The sequence below is a fragment of the Diachasma alloeum genome, unplaced genomic scaffold, assembly GCF_001412515.2.
Source record: "Diachasma alloeum isolate Michigan unplaced genomic scaffold, Dall2.0 Dall_scaffold_00176, whole genome shotgun sequence".
Lineage (NCBI taxonomy): Eukaryota > Metazoa > Arthropoda > Insecta > Hymenoptera > Braconidae > Diachasma > Diachasma alloeum.
In genome coordinates this window covers 3429397-3447193 of record NW_021680342.1, presented here as the reverse complement: position 1 = coordinate 3447193, position 17797 = coordinate 3429397, and the positions used below count along the sequence as shown (strand labels likewise).

General features: G+C 38.2%; 1 protein-coding gene across 8 annotated transcripts in view; it reads right to left on the bottom strand.

Annotated features, from left to right (window-relative positions):
• LOC107045820 (casein kinase I) overlaps positions 1–17797 on the bottom strand; it is a 45991-nt gene that overhangs the window by 1330 nt on the left and 26864 nt on the right. For 2 of the 8 annotated variants that reach the window (XM_015268238.1, XM_015268306.1), the window contains exons 2-10: positions 9432–9472; positions 8960–9029; positions 7697–7863; positions 7328–7562; positions 6195–6514; positions 4634–4714; positions 2792–2917; positions 2522–2542; positions 1776–1882 (exon numbers count right to left, since the gene is read on the bottom strand). In XM_015268238.1, the coding sequence (XP_015123724.1) occupies positions 1776–1882; positions 2522–2542; positions 2792–2917; positions 4634–4714; positions 6195–6514; positions 7328–7562; positions 7697–7863; positions 8960–9029; positions 9432–9472 (1168 nt within the window). The remainder of the gene's footprint in view (positions 1–1775; positions 1883–2521; positions 2543–2791; positions 2918–4633; positions 4715–6194; positions 6515–7327; positions 7563–7696; positions 7864–8959; positions 9030–9431; positions 9473–17797) is intronic. The other 6 variants (XM_015268428.1, XM_015268492.1, XM_015268576.1 and 3 more) reach the window with 4 other exon arrangements.

Here is a 17797-nt window from a genome sequence, read left to right as displayed (position 1 = left end):
GTTCATTTCCATCTAAATTACACCACTGATGACGAAAATTCAATCCTTTTATTCCCATGAGGAAATAACATCGTCAACTCCATAGCAATGGATTTTATTTGAAGGGAACAGCACATAAAACTATAAATTCGAATGAAAAAAAATCATGAAAAATGCGTTTTCGGCGGAAATCCAACTGTCAAGTGAAAAGAAAGAGATAACAATTTTTCCGAACATAAATATATACAAAAATTCAATCTGTTTATTCTCAAGCGTAATGGGTTTTAATTTCAAGGAAACAACTCATAAGATAATAAACATGAATAAAATAATGCTTCCCTTCGGAAGCAAAAATCATGGAAAAATACATTTGGCTTGTGCGTCTCGCGTCGTAGTGTTCCTCGTCGATCACCGATTACTTTATTGAAAAATCGAAGGGTCACGTGGTCATGGTAATTCATGGAGACGTTGTGTTTTAGGGGCAAGTGTTAAACCCGGTGTGCGCGAATTGGATTTGATCGTTCTGCAGCGAGGACACGTTTTTAATCGCTTTGATGAAACACCGATGCTGGAAATAATGACATTGTAACGATTGAGAAGAGTACGAAGAGGCAGTCATGTGTAAATTGCTTCATGAGAGAGTTCAGCATGCACTGAGCGAAAAAATTAGCTCTGCCGAAGAACTATGCATTCCATGGGAGAATATTTGATGAAGTGAAGCAGATTTATTTGGGGGAAATTAACCAATTTAACAGAAGGAAATTTAGTATTTTTCACAAAACTTCGATCTTTGTCGCGATCATCACGACAAAAATATCCTTGAAAGAAGTCAAACTGTTGGCAGGAAAAAAAAAATCTATTATACGACAATCATTTGATCTGGGAGAACAATACATTGACGAGGAAAGAATATTTTTTTCCCAAAAAAAATTGCCCCCTCGAAATTATTTAATTTTGCCAAAACCCCAGTTTACGTCAAGAAAATTATGGTTTCCTCCTGAAATTGTGGTTTGTTTCTTGAAAATTATAAGTGTTGATTGAACAAAGATATACACTACTCAATAAAATTCACTTGATAAAATCGGAGTCTCATACAATTCTCTGTAGAACGGATGTATTTACCCGAAAGACAAAAATGTCTCACGAGACCAATTACTACGAAAATTATCATGTTTCGGTGGAAACTTTCTTCTTCACAAGTAAATTGATTCAACACGACAAAAGATCTCTTCAGGAGAACATATAATTTTTCGGCACAACTAACTTTCTCTGGATGATAACACACGATGATTTATTAATCACATTATCCTCCGTGAATTACAGGATTTGCAGACTCATGAGGAGAAATCATGCGGAAAATAGTACTTTTAGAAATTCTTCTTCATAAAATGAAAAAGTTTTTCCCCCGGGGTTTTAACCCTCCTTAATCATAAATTCAGTAGCGAAGTGGTCAACCGGTTTAAGTCGATTTTGGTTATTGGCCAGTTTTCAATGAATATCTCGAAATCTAAGGGAAATAGCAAAATTTTTCTCATAACCTTTTTAGTAGCACTTAATTCGCTCTAGAAAAAAGATTATTATGAAAATGTCGCTATCTCCATTAAATTCGGAAATATTTCTGGAAAACTCAACTAAAGACTAAATTGACGTAAAAACGTTAGACCACTTCGCTACTGAATTATTCAATCATGGTCAGATAATTATGAGCAAAGATGCATCAATTAATCCCCTACCCATACCCAATAGAAACGTGCATTAAATTAAACATCCTAATGTCATAAAAAATTGGTACTAACTTGGTTTCATCGATCATCTCGACTTCTTGAGGAGCGGTTATCGGTGTGTTTGAGTGGCCAGCGGTTGGATCATCGTTTGCCAATTCTCCGTTCGTCGAGGACACCACCTAGATCAATCAAAAACACCATCCATTAAATAAACGCAGTGCAAACATCATCAATAACGAATGATAAAAGAGAAAGAAGATTGAACTGAAAGAGTAAATCGAATATATAGAGCAGTAAAAAAGAAATAACTCAAATCGTAAACTACAGCATGAAATATAAATGAAATGAGAGGTTTCACTAACTCAGGGTCCTTCTGCTGAGTGTATTGGACACCTGAGACATTAATCATTTATCATTGAGAAACATTGAAGTAGAGTACATCGATGTTTATACCTAAAGAATACACATCTCAGAGTGATTGATAATGAGTGGTATACACAGTACAGCAGTACGGCCATTGAACCGTGAAGACGTTTGGACTTTAATTCAACCACATTTACGATAATCAACATAGTACTTGAAATGGGGATAATATAATACTTGCAACAGCAGATACGGCAGTTAGTGAATGCTAATTACCCAGAGAGGATAAGTATTAATTGATAAATAAAAATAACAACGCAGAGACCAGCATGCGGCATTAATGATAAACATGAGAAAACAATAACAATGTGTTGAAAGGGGTGGGCGGGGGTGTGTCGGGGGTTGGGGGTGTGGAAGAGAGGAGGAAACCAAAAAAAAGAGTAACGTGGACTGACCATAATCCGATGATGCCGAGACTAAAAAGGAATTCAACAGTTAAATTCTGAGCACGTTTTGACATACCGTTTCACGTCATCAAGAAAATGAAACTTTGAATGAACATATTGAACTCTCACTTGAACGAAAATCGGGGTAACACGACGTTGTACATTGACTTCGGTTATAATTTGCAAGAGAAAGAAAAATTTTCAAGTAATTCTTTTTTTCTTTACTATTTTGTTGACTTTTTTAAAACGAGGGGGAGAGGATGATGCGGGTTTACTCACCTGTACGGAGCCATGTCTGTCGGCAGGCGTCAAAGTACCACCAGCACCCGATTGCTTCACCGTCTCTGGCCAACTGGCTCCCACCCCCTTACCGCCCCCGCCTCCCACCCCTCCACCTGCCACTTCCTGGAGGAACAAGCGGGACATTTTTGGATATAGCGTATTTTGTTAGTTGAACTCTGATGTCATCGCATAATCAATTTTTTTGGTTTCGAGTTTTGAAGGGGGTGTTGAATGCCATTACGATATCACAGATGTGTGTGTATGACTCGAGGGGTTTCATCTTTCAAACGAAATCATGACGTTGATTTGAAATTTTAGCAGGGGCGAGTGGGGCAAAATGAACGTTGGGAATTTTTCTAGCAAAGGGGTAAAGCCATTCTATCTGAAATGATAATATCTCGGAATCTGAGGGAGATGGCGAAATTTTCGTAATGACCTTTCTTGTAGGACACTTCGAGAGCTACAAAAAAGGTAATCACTAAAATTTCGCTATCTACGCTAGATTCCGAGATATTCGGTGAACACTGACCAATAGTCAAAGTCGACTTGAACCATTTTATCGCTTCGCTAGTGAAATATTCCAACCGCCGTTGCAACATCCCTTGTAAATTCCAGATTATTGTCACCATTTACATTTTTCGGAAGAAGTACCTCAATTTGAGTGGAATGAATAATGTTGAGATGTTCGTCGCGGTGAGAAAGATGAATTGAACGATACAGTCGGTCCATTTTTTCAGTTCAACGAGAATTTAAACGAGTGCCGAGGCATTAACAATTGAGCTTTATGTCGACTGCTGCAATAAACTACTGTAAACTACTGTAGTGCAATGATACTCTGTACTGGCGACAATTAATCTAACGCATTTGTAAAACAGTATAATCGAGCGCTCTACGTGATGCCAAGAGGTCTTTAATTAAAATAATATTTTCTCTCATTGTTCCTTTTTCTTGTTTTCACTTTGTGAGGCTTACATATCGTCCTTGCAACTCAACGCGCACTTCATCCAGTATCAGAACAACATCCTCCTCGAAATCATCATAATCCTATTCGTCGTTGTCACGTTAATCCACGTTTGTTGTGCCAGTCAGCAAAAATTAAAATTGTGTTGTTTTTAAAAATGAATGTTCTTCATTTTTATACTCAATTTGTTTAGTTTCAACGGAAGTATCATCGTTGGGCTTTGAAATGGAAACATAATGCTAGCATTACTGATAGTATGGATACGGATGATCGAATTTTTAACTCAAAATTTCAAGTAATGAAATCATTGTAAAATGTCTAGTGACGTAGGGTCCGTGTAGTTAAATGTTGAAATGGATTTCAACAAAAAAATGGCCTAGGTACTTTCGTCCTCGAATGTTCTGAGAGATATCGAAGTATCAGATGCAGATTCGTACAAATCAAACTATAAATTTTGACATTTTCAATCATCACATTTGTGAATTGAATTCCGTAAGCAAAATTACATTTTTCGCTTCAATTTCCTTCTCAAATACAACCAATCGGAAATGTCCAGGCTTTCGAAAACCTCAGCTTTTCAGTATGAACTTTATCAAGATTAAAATAAAAATTGTGTGTTTAAAAAAATGATTGTTCTCCATCTTCATACTCGATTTGTTTAGTTTCAATGAAAGTATCATCGTTGGGCATTGAAATGGAAACATAATGCTAACGTTGCTGATAATATATTAAACCCGATTCACGATTACCAGTGTTTTCATTGCTTTCACAAACTGCAAGGTAGTACATGCGGTTACTTGAGTAACAGAAAAAAAAATAGTTTTCTTTTTTACTGTACACGACCATGCTTAGGAAATAAATACTGAGCATCCTGTTACCTTATATGTGCCAGGATGCCGATCTCGATTCGGCGACATGACGATCTCGTGTCCTGTCTGCATAGATCCAACGGGAGTGGACTGTAATGCACAAAACATATAATGAGATTGATGAAGAAACACGTGACTGAGATTCTCGAAATTTTTGCAAAGCTTATTCATAACATACTTGATATTTCAATGATAACTTCGAGCCCCTGAATACGAGATTATTCAATACGGACATGAAACATGAGTATCAACTACTACTGCACCTAATAATAATGATATTTGTTTAGATGGCGAAGGCTGGCGTGTTGAGATTGCGGATTTTTATGCACTTATGACAGCTGAGGGAGATTAGATGGAGCAAAAAATGAGACTACTGGAGATGAATTATAAATGGAATGACGAGGGAAGGAGAAACGCGGATTGAGGATATCCAAGTAGAAATTTTGAATAATTAAATTTATGAATTGCATTTCGTGAGTAAAATTTGAGAAAAATCCTGTTGAGGCTTTCGAAAGCCTCATGACTATTATTTTGTTTTCATTTTGTTTTCTGTTTTCATTTCCCATTTTTACTAGCATTTTGATAACTCTCCTTGTGTTTTCTCTCTTCCAGCTCAAAGATCTCGATGTAAATAGCTGAGATGAGAGACTGAGCGTAGTTTGTGAAAAAGTAAAAGCTAAATGTTAATATTGTTTAATCTTTCGAAAGTCCTTTCCAGCTGGATATTGAGATACATAAGAATCTTAAAAATCTAAAGATGTTTATGCATTTTCTCTGATATGTAACATGTTTGTATTCACAACTATATTTTACGGGGCAATGGGAAGGGAACAAAATGTAGAAACCCGAGAGGGTATACATCTGGACCAAATAAATCAAATCATTGTTTATGAATTTTATGCATGGTAAGGGTCATAATCTTCTGAAATATCGATAATTCAATTTTTCTATGAATTTCCCTCAGAAAGTAGACTTTCTCATTTGTTTTACATTTTCAAAAAATTCTCGCAAATTAAGATCGTTACATTTCAAATAAAAAAAAACATTTTACTGAAAAAATGGATAGTTCCGACTGGGATTTGTAAAACTTTCGTTGGAAAGAAAAACAAATACTTGGACAACCTCAAGGTCATCGTGCATCCTCTCATGCATCTAACCACAACTACCACCATTAATGACTCTTCCTCCATGAATGCAAGTATTTAGCAAAAAATGAGATGCCAGAATCCCTGAATTTCGCTTCCGGGTGGAGTGACGAACCTTGTCAGACTTGGTCTTTCCAATATGAGAGGGTGCGGCGTCCCTCAATGCCCGAAGCTGTACAAAGTTGTCGGGCTAGAGAATAGATATAGGGCAGCATGCAAAATTCAAAGATTAATAAGCCAACCGTAGAGCCCCAAGAACTCGTGATGAATAAGTAACGCCATTAACTCCAGAATTCCCACTTTTCTTCGTTTATTTCGCTCATTAGAATTTAACCATGATTTATTAATCGAACATGCAGTGCAGTATCTCAACTGAATTATATTATCAGTTATTTTCAATCGTATTTTAATTATTTAGAACCCACCATTGTTTTCCCCGTCCAATCGAACTCGCCGTCATTGACGAAACCCCTTCTCTCGTAAAGATCCTGGAAGAGTTTTCTCAGGTACTCGTAGTCGGGTGTCTCAAAGAAATCCAATCTTCTGACGTAACGTAAGTAAGTGGCCATCTCCTCGGGATGACCGTCGCAGAGTACCTCGATTGGTGTTGCACGCTTTGTATCCCCAATCTTTTGGTAACGTTCTTTAAGCGTATCTGCTTTGAGACCCTGCCAGGGTAAGCTACCTCGTAGAAAGTACATGAACATGTGTCCAAGTGCCTCAAGATCGTCTCTCCTGCTTTGCTCTTGATTTGAGGGAGAAATCTCCATTAATGTTACATTTTTAGAACATTTAATTTTTGAATGAATGTCTGGTCAATCATAAATTAGTAAAAAATGATAGTAAAAGTATTTTTTAAAAAGAAGTGGATAGATTCCATGCACGAAAAATATAAAACGTGGGCTTTGCTTTGGAAACAAAATAACAAAATAACATTATTAAATTTTTGAGAAAGATAGTGAGCTTTTTCAAGGAATTATTTTACTGGGGTGTAATAGATAGATAGGTTTCATTTTTTGAATGAATACACAGAGGAAAAGGATGTTCTGTTTTTAGGGACATGTTTGTCATTTTTATGAATCTGTCTCTATTTTTTTAGGATTCTCGACACTGATAAGAACAGCCTTACAATAACGGATTTAACAACTGAAAGTTACGAACAAAATTCCTAGAATGTAGCATTTTTTACGTGATTCTTGGGATTGTGTCAATGAAATTAGCGACAAACTCGTCCAATTTGAGGATTTCCGACTCGTTAAATGTTATTATCCATAAAAACTTAACCCGATAAATGATCAACTGTCACTAGGCGATTGATGATTGTCCAGATATTCAACATCCCTGCCCCATAACATCTCAAATAACGAAACAACACGAATTATTCTTCGACACGTCATGCGGTAAATTCATAGATAAAAACATCGACTTGAGAAATGAGATTGACTAAAAGCAGCTGAAATCCCCCCCTCGACTCGTCTAATCTGCATGCTGAAACCTCTAATGAACATACCATTCTAAGAAATTCAACGACCCAAATTAATCTCCATAAAAATCATACCTTTCCCCAGATGAGTATTAATACTCATATAACGTGCCGTTCCAGTGAGACTCTTGTGTTCCCGGTACGGTATATGTTTATTAGTTTCCAAGTCTATGTATTCTTTGGCCAATCCGAAATCGATGATATGAATGATCTTCTCTCTCTTAGTCGTATTACGTCCAATGAGGAAATTCTCTGGCTTGACATCACGATAAATCAGATGTCGACTGTGTACATATTCTATCCTATGGAGCTGCGACCGAGGAAAAATAAAAATCCACACATTCACCATTATTTATGAGTCACGAGGGCAAACAAAGGGCCAGTGATACTCTCACTGTCTATCTTGTAAGGAGTAAAAGAAAAATAGTAAAATGACAGACTTACGAGTTGGGTGGCTATGTTGAGAACAGTTTTAAGCGTGAATTTTCTCCCGCAGAGGTCAAATAGATCTTCAAGACTCGGTCCAAGGAGCTCCATTACCAGGGCATTATACTTTCCGCATGGGCCAAAGTAGTACACCTCCGGTACGCCTTCTATATGCGTGTTATGGACTGTACCAATGAATCGTTGTATGTAACGTATTTTTTTAATATGCCGTTTTGAAGGTAATGGCAACAATCAGTGGTACAAGCAGAGAAATAATTCGCATTTCGCCCTTGTTTCACCTCTTGTACTTTTTTTCTTTTTAGCACTCGTAATTTTTATGGAAAAATCGATACAAACGAGGGCTTCGCGATTCTCGTAACCGAGAGAAAAAACGAGGTAGTGCCACAAAACTAATTTCTTCAGCAAAACGAATGGCTTGGGACAAGAATTTCATAAGATGTGACAACTGTTGAAAATTGTTGGCTGAAATTTTGCGGCGCACTTCTGGAAATTTTTTATCGGATTGGAGTTCCACTGAAATTTCAGGGGATTTCTGCATTGAGAATTCAACGTTTTATGGAAAAATCAATGGAAGATGTTAATTTCAGGTCAATTAACATTCAGGTTGAATAATAATTCCATGAAAATCAATAGAAATCGGAAAATTTCAGGTAAATATATTCTTGAATTTTCAATGCACTGCAAAATGCAGTGCTATTTGGTACTGAATATTCATGATTTGATTGAACATTCAAGCGGGAAATTCTCGTGTGGCAGTTGCACAAAAATTGGAAATTTCATTAAATTTTCACTCAAGCCTGAAATTTCACAATGTTTTTTCCTCTTCAATCGAATTTCAATTATCCATGAAATTTCCATTTGTTTCTGACAGTGAGGCCACGTGAAAATGCTGTAAAATGTTCATGCCTTGAACATTACTTCACGATCAAGTGACAATTGTTCGACTCAAGAAATATTTCTTTCCTGTCATGAAATGAAATAATGACTCAGGGGCATTCGTATTGAACGGATGCAGAAGTCACGCAAAGAAAAATCTCCAGACATTCCTGAAATGTGACCGTCGCTTGTACTTAATTGCAAAAGCAAAAGAAGTTATACCAAAGAAAATAATTTTCATTCAGTATCCCACTACTTCATGTCGACTTATCATGAATTGATCAAATTATTATGCTCACGAAATTATTTCCATCGTATTTTCTCGTTTTTTCTCACACCGCACAAAGCAAGCGACAACAGAATACAAATGCAACGAGTACTCACCATGTGTACCTAATAATTTATAAAACCTATACTCTAAGTGGAGCTGTGGCGCCTTTGACTTCATTGGTTCCTGAAAATAATTCAAATGGAATTCTCAGTAATGCTGAATTAGTGATTTAATTGGATAAAGCAACTTGCACTCTGGGATTTTAATTGAACAAACTCCAGTGGCCCCGGAGTTTGTCCCCGCCGTCAAGCTCACCTCACTGGTATAAACTTGGCAAATACTAGGGATGATATAATAGACAAACGTCTATAGACTAATTACCTCGGTTTATAACAGGTGTCTGGATGGCCTTACTATTTTTCCATCAAAAGTATCAAAGTTTCAGTATTACGTCAAGAGTTTAAGCCCACTGGGTGAGAGTCTCGTATGATATTACTTTCCCCTAGATTCTATGTACACGTGATAAACAAGTGCAGGTTGCTTTTACCTCGACAATATCAAATATCAACAATGACAGGTACTCACCATTTTAATTGCCACGTGCTCATTATTGTAGAGATTCTTCCCTGTAAAATCACAAAGAAAAGTCGGCATTAGAGTCAGCATAACGAATAAAATGAGTAATGAGGTGTGAGAGAATGGATCAAACTTCATTATCATATGGAAACGAGTCATAAGAACAATTGCTATTCCCATACAATGAATTTGTTGTGTTCTGAGTGGGGAAGCATGAAAAAATTTATGATAACAAGAGCAGCCAATGTCGAATATCATCCAGTGCTAGCCCTCCATCAAATTAACCCATCTCCCTCTCCCAGTGAGAACGAAAATGCCCTCATTCGTAAGAATTGACCGCTGGCATGCGTAAGAACCTATGAGATCTATGAACTGAAGTCTGAGCGTAAGTAATTTATAGCAATGAATGAATTTAGGTGGAAATGTTAAGATTTTTTTTGTGAAAATTTTTTCTGCAACCAAAATGTTCTCCTGGTATTATTTTTAAGCCTAGATTGATTACCCCGTGAGGGAAACCCCGCCGCGGTCGTTTTTCTTTAATTACAATTGACCGGCTAACGGGAAAAATTCAAAAAAATTTGACTCTGTCAATTAAGGGCCTAAAAAATTATAGTAGTTTTTAGAACAACATATTTTCCAAGATTCCTAAGGAAAACAAATCATTTCGAACACATGAATTATTTTTTCCCATGTTAGATGAAATTGCCCGGTGACGCGACGTTGCCGGAAACGCGCTAAACGCGCCCGGGCAGTGTAGAGTGAATTGGGCAACGCTAAAGCCTAAATAACACGACGGGGAATCCCCGCGGAGGTGACCGGAGTCGCAGGGTCGCGTTTAGTGACCAGACTAGGATTAAATTCGATATTTACCAGGGGAATATAGAGTTGACAAAATTCCCCCCTGCGTGATAAAAATGTGGAATTATCTCGCTGACAAGTCATCTCGCAGAAATTTTTCTTCTACACGGAGAGAAATACTCAATAAAAATTACGTATTTTTTCCGTAATTCCCCAGCGAAATGTGGTTGTAGGAAATTTTACGGAACTGTCACGGAATTTATCCAGAGCGTTCCGTAATTTTTATCTGAATCTCCTGTGAAAAATTGCGATACCCTCACTTAAATTTCCTGAGTCGATTCCATAATCGATGAGCGAATTGTGAGTTCCGTAATTGTTACTGAATATTTCTCTCCGTGTAATTCTTAGAACTCTGGTACTGTAAATTGGGAAAACAACAATTCCAATTCCCACACAATCAATTCATTGTCTTGAAAGTGGGGAGGCGTCCGAAAAAATTGATGATAACAAGAGTAGCCAATGTCGAGTATCATCCAGTACGCGTCCCCCTTCAAGCAGCCCATCTCCCTCTCCCCCAGTGCGAACGAAAATGCCCTCACTCCTAAGAGCGAGCGTTGGCATGCGTAAGAGACGCCAGCAATCAGTCCCCATGAATCACCAACCAACCCATAGCCCTACCTCACGAACCTACCACTGACCAAAGAAAAATCATGAAAAAAAAAATGAATTGTGCGTGAATGCAATTTAGTCACACTTGGTCTGCGCCATGGTGCGGGTCGTGCTTTCGATCGACCGCGTGCAGTCTAACGATAAACTAGGCCAGACTGAAAATACCTCACGTGCCTACTTAACTCGATCCCAGGGATTTCTCAAAAAAAAAGGAGGGGAAAAAAATGAGGAGCAAGTTGAACGACGAGACAGAGATAAAATGCTGACACATTTTTCCGCGATTTGCCCGTCTTATTCATAATTTTGAAACAGCCGTTTGGCAGTCACCTGAAGGATCCCTATTCAGTCTCGCCTGGTAACACATTTATACGGACGCTGCTGGGAGTCAATGACACGTCCGTTGTTACCAAGTGGCCTGGTGTTCCCCGCCGTTAATGCTCGTTCCAGGTGTTCGGGCATTAGTCCCTGGATTTTTCCGTTTTTTCACAAGCCTCCGACGCCTTCATCCGGCAATTTTTGTTTATTCAGCATTTGAAAATTGCTCGCAATGAGTGCAACGTGAGACTTGTACACACTGAGGAAAAAAAAATTCCAATATCTGAAACATATTTTCTTGAGAGAAGTAAACTATTTTCAATGGCTTAAATCTCAGAATGTGTGCACTTCACGGAACTCGAATAAATTTTTATTCTTCACTATCGCTCCGCGTTACGTCATGAATATTTTACATATTGCAATATTGGAAGTGCACAACGAAAAAATCATGAAAATAATAAAGACCAGAAGATTGACGATTTTTCTACGCGATTTAAGTAAATTCATTTGCGACAAAATCATACTTGAGTACAAGAATATTTTAAAGCATGAGGCCTTTCTCGGGTCATGTGAGTTGAGATGCCCGAGAGAATTAAGCGATTGAAGAAAATTTACTTGTCTCAAGAAAATATGTTTCAGATATTAGAAAATTTTTTTCTCAGTGCAGGTAATAAAGATGGTGGACAATTGAGAATACAGAAGCCAGTTAACTCCTTCGACCTCGTGATCGAAGGGTTTCACGGTCACATGCGCTAATATTTAATCTAATAAAAAACGCGCGAGAGCGTACCAACGGTATCTATAACAATGTCCATGCATCACGCGATACATCCACCATCCGGATATTCCATCGGTGCATAACAGTTTCTTTCTTTTTGTGGATTTATATATTTTTTTTATCGCAGGTACTCCAGTGGTTTGTTTTTCGTCTGATGTTGGATATCGGATTTTGTTGCCTCTGTTGACTGCAGCGTCGAGGGTATATTTATTATCTAAAGGTCTTGATGAAGGAAACACTGAGTGCAGAGTTATGTTCTTGTTTTTATTGGGGGGGTCTTTCTGTTTCCCTTGAGGTTAATCAAGTTTTTGTTGCTTCTCTGATCATGGCTCTTGGCAATCTTTTGATTTGTTTTATTTTTTCGGCTCTGGTCTATTTTGCTGTGCTCTCTTGCACGTCGTCAATATTAAAGTTTCAATGTCCCTTGGGTCCAGACGAGTTTCAAAGGGATATTGTCTTGAGAAAGAAGTCTTATGATTAAAACATGGACACAACACAGGAAACGACGAGCAGAAAACAGGCTCCGCTCAGCGCATTTCTCCCTTTTCGAGGGGGATGTTATCTTTTTTTCGCCTGAGGGGTAGGAACAACCTCGTTCCGGGGTGATTCACGCAAAAAAATGTAAGTCATCGATAAATAGACGCAAAATATCTCCGATTAGGGGTGATGTAAACAGAAGAAAAAATGGAAATCACTCATACATTCGGGTTATTTCATCCGCTAGCGGAAACGGGCTCAAAACATTGGTTTTTGGCGTGGAGTTGAGGATCCACATACTTAGCCCAGTTTTACGGTGAAATCCATTTCAACATTTGTAGTGCGACATCTAAACTTTTATTTAAACCCCATCTGACCCTGGGTTACCGAACCTTTCGCAATGATTTAAGCGTTCACCCTTCGCTACATTTAATTCTTCATATCGAATCATCAGTGGGCTATTTGGAAATATGAAAAAAATCATTTTTCCTTTTGGAAAAGATTCATAAAATAAATGAAAAATTGAGATTTTCCACGTTTACGATTTTTTTCTGGATACGGGACATCAAACATGGCGTATGTTGGATAATGACAGACATTGCCATAGTAAAAAATTTTTTCTTCTCGTATACCCTTTCGGGTCTTTACGATTTGTTCCCTTTCCACCCCCCACCTCTCTGTACCGCATTTGCCGAAGGACAAGGGAAAACCTCATTTGAGGGAAAAACCTGCCCAGGTACAGTCGTCTCTTGCGAAACTCCCGCTCGACAATGAAACCGTGAGATTTAGAGTGTCACAAATCTTGGCCCCCCCAGCCAGGAATCGAACCCGGGTCTTCCGCATGCCAATCCCACACTCCAACCACACAGCCACCGCCGTCGGTACATCGCCATAGTATTTTTACCATTAATTTATTGAACAAATCAACGATAAAACCCAGTGGGACTTCGTGCCCATATTGTTTAGGGCTTAATATAGAACAATTTAGCTTCCTTTGCTGGCTAGCACATTGTCAGCAGTGTGAGGGATACGGGACAAAGTAGCGTCCATAAAGGCTGTGTATAAGACGCAATTTGAATAATGAATTAAACACGAACGAAACCATAAAAGTAGTTAGAATTGCTATTACAAATACCTTTTTAACATTTTTTATTACTATATGATATATTTAATTCGCGAGCACATTGTCATATTTTACCCAAAAGTACNCATAAAATAAATGAAAAATTGAGATTTTCCACGTTTACGATTTTTTTCTGGATACGGGACATCAAACATGGCGTATGTTGGATAATGACAGACATTGCCATAGTAAAAAATTTTTTCTTCTCGTATACCCTTTCGGGTCTTTACGATTTGTTCCCTTTCCACCCCCCACCTCTCTGTACCGCATTTGCCGAAGGACAAGGGAAAACCTCATTTGAGGGAAAAACCTGCCCAGGTACAGTCGTCTCTTGCGAAACTCCCGCTCGACAATGAAACCGTGAGATTTAGAGTGTCACAAATCTTGGCCCCCCCAGCCAGGAATCGAACCCGGGTCTTCCGCATGCCAATCCCACACTCCAACCACACAGCCACCGCCGTCGGTACATCGCCATAGTATTTTTACCATTAATTTATTGAACAAATCAACGATAAAACCCAGTGGGACTTCGTGCCCATATTGTTTAGGGCTTAATATAGAACAATTTAGCTTCCTTTGCTGGCTAGCACATTGTCAGCAGTGTGAGGGATACGGGACAAAGTAGCGTCCATAAAGGCTGTGTATAAGACGCAATTTGAATAATGNGCGAAACTCCCGCTCGACAATGAAACCGTGAGATTTAGAGTGTCACAAATCTTGGCCCCCCCAGCCANGAACAAATCAACGATAAAACCCAATGGGACTTCGTGCCCATATTGTTTAGGGCTTAATATAGAACAATTCAGCTTCCTTTGCTGGCTAGCACATTGTCAATAGTGTGAGGGGTATGGGACAAAGTAACGTCCATAAAGGTTGTGTATAAGGCACAATTTGAATAATTAATTAAACACGAACGAAACCATAAAAGTAGTTAGAATTGCTTTTACAAATACCTTTTTAACATTTTTGATTACTATATGATATATTTAATTCGCGAGCACATTGTCATATTTTACCCAAAAGTACTGCGGAGACCCCTTAAATTCCACTCGTCATGTCACCAACAAAGGACCCCCTTTTATTCAGTACAACATCTCCATAGCAAACCCCACAAGAGACCCTGGAAAACCAACGTGACGCGTATCTCTACTCTAAACAGTAACAGGGCACCCACTCTCACCGAACAAACTCACCCTCGCTAAACCTGAATTTGCGGCGGTTGTGGTACCGATAGTTTCACGTGTGGCCTCATCTATTCCAGGATGGTAGCAAATCGAAATGACTTCCGACTCGCTCCAATCCACTCGAATTCAGGGGGATAATGCCAACGAGGTGAATCAGTTTATTCAAGTGATCGTCCAAGTTGCTGGTAAAGTAGCAGTTGCGCGAGATTAATAGTACGGGGGAGAATATTGAATCTCAATAGTAATTGATGGATCGTTAACACATACAATTAATATCACAGGTAAACACCATTCAATATTTGATCGATGTATTTACGGGAGAACGCAATTACATGTATTACGTGATAGAAGTGCGTAGGAGGTCTCATCGGTAATTAATTTGCAATTGCATAATGAGTTAATAACGAAACATTTATATTTACGGAGGTTGAATAAATAAAGGGAACTGGGGCTTCTTGGAAACGGATATACTCGGGGCTTCACGTGTTTTCAAACTGTTGGAGTATTCCAAAGGTCTGGAATAATTGTAATGGCCCAGATTTTGTCCCTCCCCATGTACCAATCGATTAAACTGAACCCTTGTCCTGTATTAAGGTCTCGCTGGTGTATTGTTGGAAAGTATTTTAGGTAAAATGGAAGTATTATATTTTGTGTCAAAACTCTTGACATTTTCAGGGATAAGAAATTTACGCGAAATTTCCGCGTGTGAGGAAATCATACAAATTCATTTGTGACAAACCCACTGTGAGCAATACAGCCTTTACACAGGGGAGTTTGTAAAATTGAAACGCGAAAGTGCGTCTATTACATAGCGGAACACAGTTTCATGGATTAATGGGTGAGATGCGAAAATCCACAGGCATCTCGGTTGAGAATTCAAGCTGTCATTGCGATGTTAATAATGGAGTATTGAAAAAACTAAATTTTGTAGAATTTCCAAGGTGAACAAGAAATTTTAAACAACTTCGGCATTGAGAATTCACAATGTAACGTAAAAATGAATGAAATCTGTGGATTCCATTTCAATTATTCAATGAAAATTGACAAGAATCAGGAATATTTACGTGATTATTCCTGATATTGTCACACTATGTAACACATACTTTATAAGTCCCGTTATTGGCTGAGGCTGTCGCACCCTGAGAAGCCAATAAAATGAAATAATATATCTTTGAATTCCCCATTCATTGAAAATTTGAAATTTCATTATATCTCTCTCCTTTAAATCAAATTTACAGTCGTTCTCCTGAGAACGACTGCTCAACTGTCTATAAAATTTCAATCCTTTTCTAACAATGTATATATGAATTTTTAAAAATTCCAATAGGGTACAGCAAAAATGAAATTTCACGAATAATGAGAAAAATACATTCTCCGTGATGTTCAGAGTTCGACAGATGGAGTAGGATGAAGGCAAGACAAGACTTGGAGAGGAAAATCACGGAGTGCTTCAGTAAACTCGGCATCGCGTGCATCGATCGATCCCCAACTGCCGCGCGACTGGCCTACTCCCATACAGCGTGACGCTCTCTCCCTCCCTTATTTATTTTTTTTATCTCTCACGCTATCTCTCTCTCTCTCTCTCTTTCTTTCTTTCTCTCGCCCTCTATCATTTGTGGATATTAAAGTCTATCTCCGCGAACGGGGTGTACCAGCCGCCCTTTCACGACTTCTCACTCTCACTCTCAACTCTGTCCCCCTCATTCACACCCCTTGTGTTGCCCAGCCCCCACCAGTCCGCCCTCTCGCCGACCCTTTCTACTCCTCTTTTCGCCACGCTGCCGCATCGGTTTCCACTTAAGCATCCCTCTTTGACGCCAAGTAGCAACGACTAACGCTCCACCGATACTGTGCGCTACAGCCCCTGCCTCTCAACGCTGCAACCCTTTATTTATGGATTTTATGTTCATTTTATTATCGATTTTTTCGATTCTTTTTTCCTTTGGATTTTGCGATACGAGGGAAGTAATTGAAAAATTGGAGGAGCTGGAGAACAATAAATAGTGGGTGAGTTATGGGAGGGGTATCGGAATGCCGGGGGAAATTTCTGATTACGTAAAGTGGTTGACAACCACTTTTTCTTTATTTATCAGTGAGTTATGCGGGGAGTGAATTTTTCGCGTGGGGAGAAATGGCTCAGCTTCATCGTGAATATATGATAGAATGGATCTAGAAATACAGGGGTCGCAGAATATCTGACGGATTGTGGGGGTGTATGGCAGTTTTAAATAACATGAGACTGATTTTTAAGAATTATCTGCATTTTGTGAAATGTGAACATTTCAATCTGGACACTTGGCTGTCCTCAGCTGTTGTATATCATTGAAACAATAATTAATTGAATTTTTCTCCGTGAAAAATATCCTTCCTGTTTTTAATGAGCCCAGAGTGAACTAACTTAATGCTTTTTTTCTGAAATCACTGGATTTTTTATGAAAGAATTGACGTTTCTTAAAAAATTCCTTAAAAAGTATTCATTGTTATCTAATATTATAATTATGTAATTATGTACATAAAAAATTGTAAATCGTGGAGAATTCAGTTCTTAGGATATCTGGTCTGTTAGAAAAAAAAGAAGGTTTATGGGACTGTTGTCTAGTCATTTTCAGCGGAAAAAATTATAAAATTTCATATTTCACTGAAAATTCAATTAAATTACACTTTTCTGAGCAGTGGAAAGACAAGAATTCCCCAACATGCTTGGATTTATAGATATAGCAATAAAAACATGAATATTTAGTACCAAATTACGCTGAATTGTCCATTAACAAAAAATTTAAAAAAAAATTCCCTCAGTTCTATTAATTTTTATGGCATATTTAAACTAAAATTTGCGGTTTCCAATAATTTTTCCGAGAAATTTTGAATTTTCAATGACGGAATTGCTTACAATTTCGGTAGAACGATAATGCGATAAAAATTTGCACGAGGTGTACCCAACTGATGCCAGTTAGGTAACGATTAATATAAAAAGGCCGTGACTATTCGCACCATTGCGTGAATCACTCCCGTACACTCCATACACTCCACG